The sequence below is a fragment of the Ostrinia nubilalis genome, chromosome 16, assembly GCF_963855985.1.
Source record: "Ostrinia nubilalis chromosome 16, ilOstNubi1.1, whole genome shotgun sequence".
NCBI classification, from domain to species: domain Eukaryota; kingdom Metazoa; phylum Arthropoda; class Insecta; order Lepidoptera; family Crambidae; genus Ostrinia; species Ostrinia nubilalis.
Genome location: NC_087103.1, coordinates 1,804,046 through 1,817,084, shown reverse-complemented (window position 1 = coordinate 1,817,084; position 13,039 = coordinate 1,804,046). Strand labels below are relative to the sequence as shown.

Below are 13,039 nucleotides of genomic sequence, written 5' to 3'. Positions count from 1 at the left end.
CTAGTAGCCTTACCGATTAGTGATGAAACAGAACAAGTTACTTAAATACGCCGTAACCTCTTGAATTTGGGCGCATAAATAGGTCGCGTTCAAAAATTCGTGTCAGTTTTGACTGCTGTCATTGGTAATAGGAACGTTCAGAAACAATTACTTTCTATTTTTTTTGAGTGGTCTTTTTACCCCACTGCGCTAGAAGAAGGGCTTTGTTTTTATCTTAATAAACTTGAAGTTTATCTTCTTGTTTTGCGAATTTGTAATTTTAGCAAGCTAAATCAGATTCTATTAGGAGAGCTTATGATTTAGGCATAATTTAGTGGTTTCGCCCACCTATGTTACTTTCTCTCGACCTTAACATAAAACCTTGGCTACTAACTTTTGATTACAACATTTACAACTGTATCATAATTATTATTATATGGGGCAAAAATGGGTAAAAATCATACTCAACATGTCGATATTCACATTTATTTTACACATTGTTCTCATTGTCAACATTACATTTCTTCCTAGTTTCCTCATCACTCTCCGAATGCTGTCGCTTTGCAACTTTATCTTTTGTATATTTATTTTGGTTCCGTTTCGCCTTTTCCATCCTGTTGTCTCCAGTACTGGAAGAAAAAAAGAGGGTTAATTGAAATCCTGGGTATATCAGTCTGCCCGCGACCATGACTCGTGCAACCGAGCCGAAACGTCGGGAGGGTAAATATTTTATTTACCGTTAAAATAGATATTGTTGCAATAAATCCCGTGAAGTGATAATTTTATAGTAAAAATGCAACATAATAGTTTAAAATATTATAATTTCCTACTATTTAAAGACAACAGCACATCAGAATACATAGAGATGACCTACACTGAACGGTCCCACCAAACTCATTGACAGTGAGGCGCCACCATCGTTCAACTACATAAGTTTCCAACATGTCAAAAATCGAACCAGCGATCCGGTATTGACGGTGGCGCCCCCTGTCAATGTCACCGATGGGACGGTTCGTTGTAGTTGGACAATATTTTTGTTGCAAAATAGCCTGTATAGGAATGACATTAGACGCCATTTTGTACAGCGCACGGTGGATCGAGCCCATACAAGGTGTTGGACATGGTGCTTTAAATGCAACTACTTAAAACAAGATTGATTTGCATATAAATTGAAAGATGAGACTTCATTCTATCAAATATCACTAATATCAAGTCATGATCTACTATCATAGTTATGTGGTGCGACCGTAAAGTGAACAAAGTCAAAATCATGGATTTTCTGACTTCTGTTTGTATTGTCAATTTATCCAATTTCGTTCACTGGTTTTATGTTATTACTTATTAATGTATTATCTTATACCTTTATCTTAATCTGTGTGTTAAAATGAGTGCCTAAAAAACTTCTAGCTTGGCTATTTTGACGTATTTTTAAAAGGTATTTTTTTTAATGAAAACTGCGTGTTTTAGTTGACATCTTGGGCGATCTTTAACAAACCATGAATGAGAGATGATAGATGACAACGTGGGCGATATTATTACTCAGTTTTTAGACCCTTATTCATCCCTATTTTCGAGAAAATCACAAAAAACTAAATAAAAGCGCCTCATTTTTCCGCATAGCAAAATTAACTTAGGTAAAATTCGTTACACTAAAATAATGTCAGGTAAACCAAAGATGTTTATTTTGGTTTATGAGTTGTTTATCGTGTGCAATTCAGTAAAAATACTCATTAAAATGAAAAACCTCAAGTCAAATAGAGATTTGTATGCATTATTAAAAACCACGATGAAAGATCGCGCTAGTTCTTTAGCTAGGATACTAGAGCTGTTTTCGCATACACTCTCTTCAGATAAACAGAGGTAAGTACTAACGTAGTTAATACTTTATGAACATAAAGAAATACTATAAAACAGATATAGTAAAAAAATCATATTGTCATCATCTCAAAAGATTGTCGTTGAATTTAGTACATACCATACATACATTTTGTATGTATTTTTTTCTTCATTTATGATTGTGTTAGGTAGGTACTGAGTTACACATTTTATTTATCAGATAACTATAAAAAAAAAACAATAATTTCATTGACATTGTTTGTCGCAAGAAGAAGTAGTGTCATTATAATGAGCACCAGTTTTTAGCTACAAACGTAGATTGGCTTAGGCAATCTGTTGATTGGAGTCAGTTTTGTAGTCCGCTAAGTCCCTATAAAATTGCATTAGTATGTATCTAACAGCTAACAGAATATAAAATCAAGCTCGACAAAATCGAACAAAGTGATTGTGTGCAATGGAAAATCAGGCGTTTGCAAAAACATTTCTTTCATAAGTTTAACACTTAATGAGAATAAATTTAGAGTATTGTTAGATTATGTATCTAACAGTTAACAGAATATGAAAACAAGCTCGACAAAATCGAACAAAGTGATTGTGTGCAATGAAAAATCAGGCGTTTACAAAAATATTTCTTTAATAATTTTAACACTTAATGAGAATAAATTTAGAGTATTGTTAGACTATGTTACTCTTTAAATATGGAAACAGACCAAAATGAGTGAGTATTTGCTTTTAATTGAACAATAAATACAAGTTTTTCATCACTATATTTTAAGATTTTTTTTCACTTATATTAATTGCCATCTAATAAGTAAAATCTATCACATTAGAAAGATAAACTTGTCAACCTTACACTGTAAAAATTTGAAGTTACTACGTTGACGCAATCTCATTTTATTTTAAAAACACTGAGTAAGGAAGCGATGTCCAACGCTTTGTATGGGCTCGATCCAGTGTGCAGCGTGGGGTTTACTTACTTGACGACAGCGCGGGAACCTGGCCCCCAATGCGGTTCAGGGTTAAACTGGAAACGCAGGCGACCATCCCGTCTGCTACACGGATTAGCATCGGGCCGCTCGCTGAAGTCTATGGTGTGCGTTATTTCATGAGAGAGGATGTGCTTCGCTATCGGGTCAGCTTCCACTCTGTAAGGAATTGGGTTAGCTGTCAAAATATGTTAGTGTTGCCAGTTTAAAATATTTGTAAAAGATAACCTCTCTATGGTTGGTGTGTCTTTTGTTCAGACCTTATCGAAACTACTCAAATACGATATTGAACTCAAAATTTTCCAATACATTATAAATGAAAATACTCCAATACACGTTACGCGACTTGTATTGGCACTAAAGCCCACAGCCTTCAACAGCCCTGTACAAATAAACAGAAGTTCGATCAGTCTGGATGTTCCCAGTTTGTCTTAGGAGACAACTGGGAACATGGAACTGAGCTAGGTCTCACCTCTTGGGGTTGACGGGGTGTTCCTTTGCCCAGGCACGGATGATGTCCCAAAGCAGACGCGCGGGCGCGGGACTTTTGACGGACAGCTTCGACGCGTGTGAATACGACACCTTGTAGCCTGCGTTCAGGATCGCTGACCTGGAGGGAAGTTTTGGCCATTTTAGAATATGGACTGTCATGTTGAACATACGTGGCGGAGTATTTAATAGAAATATTTGACAGCGTGTCAACAGATTAGCAGGGCACTTGTGACGAGAACAGTTTAAGGCATGATTTCCTCCTACGCTGATGTAGGTATCAGCGGCAATACACGCGTCGTTGACGTCGGCATCGTAATACGGCTCCTCATATAATGTAATGAATAAATAGGGTGCCATATTTGTATTATCATAGTTCGGAGAGCTGACGCTTGCTGAAGTCCGCTGGGGCAGAAAAGTTTTCGAATGGCGACCACGGGCCCGAAAACGTAGTGTGGGCAGACTCTCCATTAGGTAGACCAACAATCTGGTGTGTCGCGGGAGGGGCCTGGATGCGGATGGCGCAGGGCCGGTCATTCTGGAAATCCTTGGGATAGGAGCCTCTGTCTATTAGTGGACTTCTTCTCCAGCTGCGAGTGACAGCGCGTAGGGTCACTCCCCCCGACGGGACACTGTGCCCCTACCTATTGACCGCATGGGTCATTTCCCGAAGGGACACTGTGCCCCTATTGACCGCATCGGTCATTTCCCGAAGGGACACTGTGCCCCTTGTCAAAACTGAAAGCATGGGTCACTCCCCGATAGGAGTCCTATCACTGTACCCTACTGACCGCATGGGTCACTACCCCGAGGGGACACTGTACCCTACTGACCGCATGGGTCACTACCCCGAGGGGCCACTGTGCGCTACTGACCGCATGAGCAGCGCGGGCATGCAGGTGACGTGCACGCGGCCGCACATCTTGTCCAGCGCGTGGTAGAAGGGCGCGTCGTGCAGCTCCTCGCGGACCATAGACAGTACGCCGAGTGTCCGGCTGCGATGGCAGCGCTAGGGTGGGTCACCCGGGGGCCACTGTGCGCTACTGACCGCATGAGCAGCGCGGGCATGCAGGTGACGTGCACGCGGCCGCACATCTTGTCCAGCGCGTGGTAGAAGGGCGCGTCGTGCAGCTCCTCGCGGACCATAGACAGTACGCCGAGTGTCCGGCTGCGATGGCAGCGCTAGGGTGGGTCACCCGGGGGCCACTGTGCCCTACTGACCGCATGGGTCACTCCCCGATGGGACACTGTGCTCCTACTGAACGCATGGGTCACTCCCCAGGGGACACTGTACCCCTACTGACCGCATGGGTCACTACCCCGAGGGGACACTGTACCCTACTGACCGCATGGGTCACTCCCCAGGGGACACTGTGCCCCTACTGACCGCATGGATCACTCCCCAGGGGACACTGTACCCTACTGACCGCATGGATCACTCCCCAGGGGACACTGTACCCCTACTGACCGCATGGGTCACTCCCCGGGGGACACTGTGCCCTACTGACCGCATGGGTCACTCCGGGGGCCACTGTGCGCTACTGACCGCATGAGCAGCGCGGGCATGCAGGTGACGTGCACGCGGCCGCACATCTTGTCCAGCGCGTGGTAGAAGGGCGCGTCGTGCAGCTCCTCGCGGACCATAGACAGTACGCCGAGTGTCCGGCTGCGATGGCAGCGCTAGGGTGGGTCACCCGGGGGCCACTGTGCGCTACTGACCGCATGAGCAGCGCGGGCATGCAGGTGACGTGCACGCGGCCGCACATCTTGTCCAGCGCGTGGTAGAAGGGCGCGTCGTGCAGCTCCTCGCGGACCATAGACAGTACGCCGAGTGTCCGGCTGCGATGGCAGCGCTAGGGTGGGTCACCCGGGGGCCACTGTGCGCTACTGACCGCATGAGCAGCGCGGGCATGCAGGTGACGTGCACGCGGCCGCACATCTTGTCCAGCGCGTGGTAGAAGGGCGCGTCGTGCAGCTCCTCGCGGACCATAGACAGTACGCCGAGTGTCCGGCTGCGATGGCAGCGCTAGGGTGGGTCACCCGGGGGCCACTGTGCGCTACTGACCGCATGAGCAGCGCGGGCATGCAGGTGACGTGCACGCGGCCGCACATCTTGTCCAGCGCGTGGTAGAAGGGCGCGTCGTGCAGCTCCTCGCGGACCATAGACAGTACGCCGAGTGTCCGGCTGCGATGGCAGCGCTAGGGTGGGTCACCCGGGGGCCACTGTGCGCTACTGACCGCATGAGCAGCGCGGGCATGCAGGTGACGTGCACGCGGCCGCACATCTTGTCCAGCGCGTGGTAGAAGGGCGCGTCGTGCAGCTCCTCGCGGACCATAGACAGTACGCCGAGTGTCCGGCTGCGATGGCAGCGCTAGGGTGGGTCACCCGGGGGCCACTGTGCGCTACTGACCGCATGAGCAGCGCGGGCATGCAGGTGACGTGCACGCGGCCGCACATCTTGTCCAGCGCGTGGTAGAAGGGCGCGTCGTGCAGCTCCTCGCGGACCATAGACAGTACGCCGAGTGTCCGGCTGCGATGGCAGCGCTAGGGTGGGTCACCCGGGGGCCACTGTGCGCTACTGACCGCATGAGCAGCGCGGGCATGCAGGTGACGTGCACGCGGCCGCACATCTTGTCCAGCGCGTGGTAGAAGGGCGCGTCGTGCAGCTCCTCGCGGACCATAGACAGTACGCCGAGTGTCCGGCTGCGATGGCAGCGCTAGGGTGGGTCACCCGGGGGCCACTGTGCGCTACTGACCGCATGAGCAGCGCGGGCATGCAGGTGACGTGCACGCGGCCGCACATCTTGTCCAGCGCGTGGTAGAAGGGCGCGTCGTGCAGCTCCTCGCGGACCATAGACAGTACGCCGAGTGTCCGGCTGCGATGGCAGCGCTAGGGTGGGTCACCCGGGGGCCACTGTGCGCTACTGACCGCATGAGCAGCGCGGGCATGCAGGTGACGTGCACGCGGCCGCACATCTTGTCCAGCGCGTGGTAGAAGGGCGCGTCGTGCAGCTCCTCGCGGACCATAGACAGTACGCCGAGTGTCCGGCTGCGATGGCAGCGCTAGGGTGGGTCACCCGGGGGCCACTGTGCGCTACTGACCGCATGAGCAGCGCGGGCATGCAGGTGACGTGCACGCGGCCGCACATCTTGTCCAGCGCGTGGTAGAAGGGCGCGTCGTGCAGCTCCTCGCGGACCATAGACAGTACGCCGAGTGTCCGGCTGCGATGGCAGCGCTAGGGTGGGTCACCCGGGGGCCACTGTGCGCTACTGACCGCATGAGCAGCGCGGGCATGCAGGTGACGTGCACGCGGCCGCACATCTTGTCCAGCGCGTGGTAGAAGGGCGCGTCGTGCAGCTCCTCGCGGACCATAGACAGTACGCCGAGTGTCCGGCTGCGATGGCAGCGCTAGGGTGGGTCACCCGGGGGCCACTGTGCGCTACTGACCGCATGAGCAGCGCGGGCATGCAGGTGACGTGCACGCGGCCGCACATCTTGTCCAGCGCGTGGTAGAAGGGCGCGTCGTGCAGCTCCTCGCGGACCATAGACAGTACGCCGAGTGTCCGGCTGCGATGGCAGCGCTAGGGTGGGTCACCCGGGGGCCACTGTGCGCTACTGACCGCATGAGCAGCGCGGGCATGCAGGTGACGTGCACGCGGCCGCACATCTTGTCCAGCGCGTGGTAGAAGGGCGCGTCGTGCAGCTCCTCGCGGACCATAGACAGTACGCCGAGTGTCCGGCTGCGATGGCAGCGCTAGGGTGGGTCACCCGGGGGCCACTGTGCGCTACTGACCGCATGAGCAGCGCGGGCATGCAGGTGACGTGCACGCGGCCGCACATCTTGTCCAGCGCGTGGTAGAAGGGCGCGTCGTGCAGCTCCTCGCGGACCATAGACAGTACGCCGAGTGTCCGGCTGCGATGGCAGCGCTAGGGTGGGTCACCCGGGGGCCACTGTGCGCTACTGACCGCATGAGCAGCGCGGGCATGCAGGTGACGTGCACGCGGCCGCACATCTTGTCCAGCGCGTGGTAGAAGGGCGCGTCGTGCAGCTCCTCGCGGACCATAGACAGTACGCCGAGTGTCCGGCTGCGATGGCAGCGCTAGGGTGGGTCACCCGGGGGCCACTGTGCGCTACTGACCGCATGAGCAGCGCGGGCATGCAGGTGACGTGCACGCGGCCGCACATCTTGTCCAGCGCGTGGTAGAAGGGCGCGTCGTGCAGCTCCTCGCGGACCATAGACAGTACGCCGAGTGTCCGGCTGCGATGGCAGCGCTAGGGTGGGTCACCCGGGGGCCACTGTGCGCTACTGACCGCATGAGCAGCGCGGGCATGCAGGTGACGTGCACGCGGCCGCACATCTTGTCCAGCGCGTGGTAGAAGGGCGCGTCGTGCAGCTCCTCGCGGACCATAGACAGTACGCCGAGTGTCCGGCTGCGATGGCAGCGCTAGGGTGGGTCACCCGGGGGCCACTGTGCGCTACTGACCGCATGAGCAGCGCGGGCATGCAGGTGACGTGCACGCGGCCGCACATCTTGTCCAGCGCGTGGTAGAAGGGCGCGTCGTGCAGCTCCTCGCGGACCATAGACAGTACGCCGAGTATCCTGTTACTAGTGCGCAGTGCGAGGGTGTCGTCGGTCTCCACGCGAGTCAGGACGTCCGTGACGAATCGCTCGCTGTGGATCGGCGCTGCCCACACTGGGCCTCCTAACTGGGAAAGAAATAGTAAATTAAAACTTGTATGGGACTGGGGGACTGTGATAAAAACTTTCGTAATTCGTTAACGGGTTAATTTATTCAAGAAAATATCACTAATGCCCGTTTTCACTATAAATCCCTAATTTTTATTTAAGTGTACCCTTTGAAAACAAAATTCCTGTTATGTGTCATTCCTGTTCATAAGGGTCACTTAAATATTAGGGATTGATGGTGAAAACGGGCATAAGACCTTTTGTGATGTATGTCGCGGAAAGCAGTGGGTTTAGTTCAAGAATGTAGTAAGCTAAAGTGGTTTTGAGTCGGTCGTACTTACACATTGAAAAACACTAACATTAATAATGATGCACTGACCATAAAAAAAGATAGCTGACAGTAACTGGATGAAATAAGCAGGTGATTTTTTTGTGCTTCTCCTTAGGAGGCTTAATACGAGCAGCAGTATTATGCTGAAATATTGGTGACTCACACTGTGCCTCTGGTTGCAGTTCTCACAATGGGCACCCACGGTAGGCGCGGGTGGTAGCACGGCTTTCTGCTGATCGGGCCGCTTCTCTGTAGGGTTGGGTTTGAAGTCCCCTAGCGGTTGCAGCGTCATGTTGTCGCAGCCTTTGCAGTGGTACACCATGCCTAGCTTGCTGTTGGAAAGGATGCTTTTAGATTTGTGCTGTTCATTTTAATTTAAATAATAGAGAGAAAAATATTGTTTTGCTTTGTTAATTTTAAAAGTTTTGAGGCGGCCTGTCCACTGAAGCGGAGCGAGCTACGAGCTGTTTGAATTGTTTTAAAATCCTGCTTGCAAAAATAAAATGAGTATTACGAGTTTTGTTTTACTGTTGAGCCGCGTGGCGTCCAACCTGTTACCAGTTCGGAACTCCCTATCCACTAAAGATAAGATAGATTTTAGGCAACTCTATTGATGGATTTTTACCTTGCTTACCGCTCCGCTCCCGTGGACATGCAGCGTTAAGATCACAACAATATTATATCTATGAAAATGTTAAAACTTTCGAACCTAGTCGTCTGTTTGCATTGCAGAGCTCCAGTGTGCACCTTGACGAACACTCGTATGTAGAAATCAGCCGATATACTGAGCAGCGGCTCTATGTAGCGGCTGTACCGGTTCGCGTGAGACTCTATGCACTGGAGTAGTATTCTTAGTGCCTGGAATCATCATCATCAGGTCATTTAGGCCACTGAAGTTTCATGATATCTGGTGGGTTACTCCGAAACGCTGTTTACGTAGTTTTTGGGTCTATCTGTCACCGTCGCTCATGCTGGCATCTCGCTATGCGTGAGAGGGATGGCAGCATTCGAAATTTCGGATCAATTTTTTCGGAGTAGCCCACGGTGGTCCCGATTTAATAAAACATGGACATTGATGCTAGAGGCACGAAAATTTTTTTGATGGTTACTGCTATGATAACTAATAAGGCAAAAAAATATTACAATCCTATGACGTCTATTTCGTAGTAAAAAAAAATATAAACATATTTTTTGTATGGAAGAAATTACGTTTCTGTCAATTTTTCGAAATTCTTTAACGATGTCAAGATGCCGGTCACACATGTTATAAAACAAGTGATTCTGAGTATTTCATGCGAAGATACTTGTCACTTATCTCTGCGTACTTTTGAGTTATCGAGGGTTGAAAAATCGATTTTTTTATATTAAATAGTTCCACGAAAAATTGCCAGAATTACAATATGGTGTATAAGGGACACTTTTGATGACACATAACAACGACTCGCACTCGCGCGCGCTCGTATGCATCAACTTTTACAAAAATAAAAAATAAATTAAGGGAAATACTTAATACAACGTTGTATGTATAGGTCCGCTGGCCGTCAAAAAGTAGCTTATACGAGAGGTTGCCCAATTTACAATATGTCCATCATTGATAACTCACACAAATATCGTCTCTCTCTGAAGGATAACAAGTTTTTTTTGTTTCCAGAAGCTCTTGATAGGATGGAAGCCCATAAATACTCTCTGAAGCGAGAATGAATCTCAAATTGCGATATTGCCATTTTGACAAATTACATGATGTAACTAGCGCTAACGTTTATCTTCAGGTAGACACAGTTTTAAGTTAAAAGATTGTCTACTATTTCACACTATTCTTCGTTTTGGAACAGTTCTTTGATTATAGGTAGTCGCTAATTTCGTTTTGTTAGACTCTTTCAGTTTAGCACATAAAGCGTAAACTAATTCCTCCTCAGAATGATCTAAAAGTGTTAGAGAGCCCCTGTTCTTCTGCAAAAGAAGAATTTTGCATAAATCTTCAAAAGGTTTTTTATTTATACTAAAAGTCGATGGTTGCACATCTACTTCCGCAGTCTCATCAACTGGAGCGTCTTCCTCAGTATTAACGTTGTCTATGCGTTGTGTTAACCCGGTAAAAAACATTGTTTAAATCTATATTTTTACATAAACGTTAGCGCTAGTTATATCATGTAATTTGTCAAAATGGCAATATCGCAATTTGAGATTCATTCTCGCTTCAGAGAGTATTTATGGGCTTCCATCCTATCAAGAGCTTCTGGTAACAAAAAAAACTTGTTATCCTTCAGAGAGAGACGATATTTGTGTGAGTTATCAATGATGGACATATTGTAAATTGGGCAACCTCTCGTATAAGCTACTTTTTGACGGCCAGCGGACCTATACATACAACGTTGTATTAAGTATTTCCCTTAATTTTTTTTTTATTTTTGTAAAAGTTGATGCATACGAGCGCGCGCGAGTGCGAGTCGTTGTTATGTGTCATCAAAAGTGTCCCTTATACACCATATTGTAATTCTGGCAATTTTTCGTGGAAATATTTAATATAAAAAAATAGATTTTTCAACCCTCGATAACTCAAAAGTACGCAGAGATAAGTGACAAGTATCTTCGCATGAAATACTCAGAATCACTTCTACGAAATAGACGTCATAGGATTGTAATATTTTTTTGCCTTATTAGTTATCATAGCAGTAACCATCAAAAAAATTTTCGTGCCTCTAGCATCAATGTCCATGTTTTATTAAATCGGGACCACTGTGTAGCCCCCTGGTCTAGAATACAGGACCAATAATATATTATTTTAAAATGAATGATGTGAGGCATCAAATGAACGGGAGAATTGGTAGGAGGATGGCATAACTTAAAATATTTTTTATCTCAAAGATTTACTTGCTAGATACCGAGTTTTAAAACATCTATTGACTAAGAGGCACCATCCAATTATAATTTTAATTTGTGCTTTACACAATATAAAAACACATGAACTTAGCTAAATAAATGGAACAATAAATTTTAATATTTATGTTTATCATAATAGCTCACCATCTCATGGCAGCATTTTGTCTTCAAGCTAATAGCACCGTATTTACTGTAGCATGTCTCCGGCGAGTTGCCAGCCAGGACAGCCATATCCGTCGCCGTCACCAGTAGCAGACCGCCATCTTGCACGCTCTGAACAGCAGCGTCTAGGAAGGGAGACGGACAGCCGTACGGGTCTAAGTCGATGGCGGCGAAGCGCGAGGACGGGTGCTTGTGTTTGTACATTAGCATGCTGGAACAATAGATGGATAAAACAGTTTATTGTGCACCATACAAAACACGAAAAAAAAAGGAAAATACACAAAAGAGTAGGCACTATTTAGGTAATTCCATCCATTCTATTAACCATGATTATGTTTTTACAAAAACTTCTTCTATTGTTACAATCCTAGTGTCAAATCACTTGTTAAAACAGTTCATTTATCACATTGTTGAACTTTTAATGACAAAATGTAATAAAAGCAAGTTTTTTGATTTTGTTTTATTTTTAATCATCCTTGTAGCAGAAATAGAAGTACAATTTGGAAAACAGATGGACAACAGAAGGGCTTAGTCATAGGGCACTACCTCTGGTTACAGCATAACCCAAACAAAAAAAGATACAACTAATCGTGAAAGGTATCAAGTAGAGCTCTGGATATTGTTTTTTGAAAAATAAAAGCATTTAGAATTTTTAGTTTAGATGTGAAACTTACCAAGCATCATCTAGACTTGGTTCCACTTTATCAGCCACCAGATTTTTTTCAAAGTTGACTTTCATAGTCTCAACAGCTGTCTTGCTGAGGTCATTGGCCACTACTTTGTTGAGCTTGGGCACCTCTTTAGCATACCGAATACTCCGTAACCCGGTGGCCGCTAAAGCTTCTAGCAGGTTTACTTCGATCTACAAAGCAAATAAAAAATCTGGCATCAATAAAATGATTAAGTTTTACTACTTACTTACTAATTTGAGTAGAGAAAACAAATAATAAATAGAAAATTAATAATAATGTCCTAAAAATTAAAAAGTTGTAATGTTAAACTTACCTGGGGTTGACTATCTTCACCTTCATTTTTATTCTTATTCCTTTTCTTAAAAAGCTCTGTTTTTTCAGCAATATACTCATCTAAAAATACATTCAGCACTGCTATACTGAGGTCCCGGTTGAACTCTTGTACTGGGTTATAAAACACTCCATCTGACACAAGGTGTATTTCGGCAGGACCCTCGATTATTTTTTTAAGTGTGACTTGCTCAGTAGCTGAAGTTTCCATAGTTTTAACTATCTATAATTGAAAAAATAAGTGTTATGTTTACATGGATAGAACTTCTGATATCACACACATCGTCGTTGTTAACATGTTATCATAATGATAACGACTAAAATCGTGGTAAGCAGGCGATTTTGGTGCCACTGTTGGTAAAAAAAAGAATGTGAAACTTATTAAAAACAAGCTGTAACAATTTATTTTAGGTTAGGTATATGTAATGAGATTATAGGGCTTAAATGTAAATAAATAGCCATACATACATGTCTGAACACATAAAATATTGTTGTTTTCCTTCTCAAGAACATAAAATTTTAGTTTCCATACAAATAGGAGAAAAATTGCACCGATTTTGCATCAACATGCATTTAATACTTGTCAATTTTGACAGTGACAATCAGATGTAAAAAAAAATTACACAACATGACTTCGTTCGGAAACAGAGGGGCAACCAGTTT

The 13,039-nt window shown here is 46.4% G+C and overlaps 1 protein-coding gene across 1 annotated transcript; it reads right to left on the bottom strand.

Moving 5' to 3' along the window:
* Positions 1 to 451: 451 nt before the first annotated feature.
* Positions 452 to 12,976, bottom strand: LOC135079209 (tRNA (guanine(26)-N(2))-dimethyltransferase). The gene is made up of 10 exons (XM_063973797.1): positions 12,845 to 12,976; positions 12,360 to 12,599; positions 12,029 to 12,216; positions 11,337 to 11,565; positions 9,022 to 9,170; positions 8,476 to 8,644; positions 7,778 to 8,001; positions 3,274 to 3,411; positions 2,793 to 2,960; positions 452 to 608 (listed from the first exon to the last, which is right to left on the bottom strand). Exons 1-10 carry the CDS (start codon positions 12,887 to 12,889, stop codon positions 470 to 472), a joined length of 1,689 nt encoding a protein of 562 aa, XP_063829867.1. The 5' UTR covers positions 12,890 to 12,976; the 3' UTR covers positions 452 to 469.
* Positions 12,977 to 13,039: the final 63 nt, after the last annotated feature.

Bases quoted from the DNA above. Each gene is read 5' to 3' on its own strand.
- LOC135079209 (XM_063973797.1), bottom strand. From the start codon at position 12,889: ATGTTCTTGAGAAGGAAAACAACAATATTTTATGTGTTCAGACAT. The intron at 12,600-12,844 runs GTATGTATGGCT...TTTCAATTATAG, and splicing joins TATTTTATGTGTTCAGACAT to ATAGTTAAAACTATGGAAAC. The intron at 8,645-9,021 runs GTTCGAAAGTTT...CCTTTCCAACAG, and splicing joins CAATGCAAACAGACGACTAG to CAAGCTAGGCATGGTGTACC.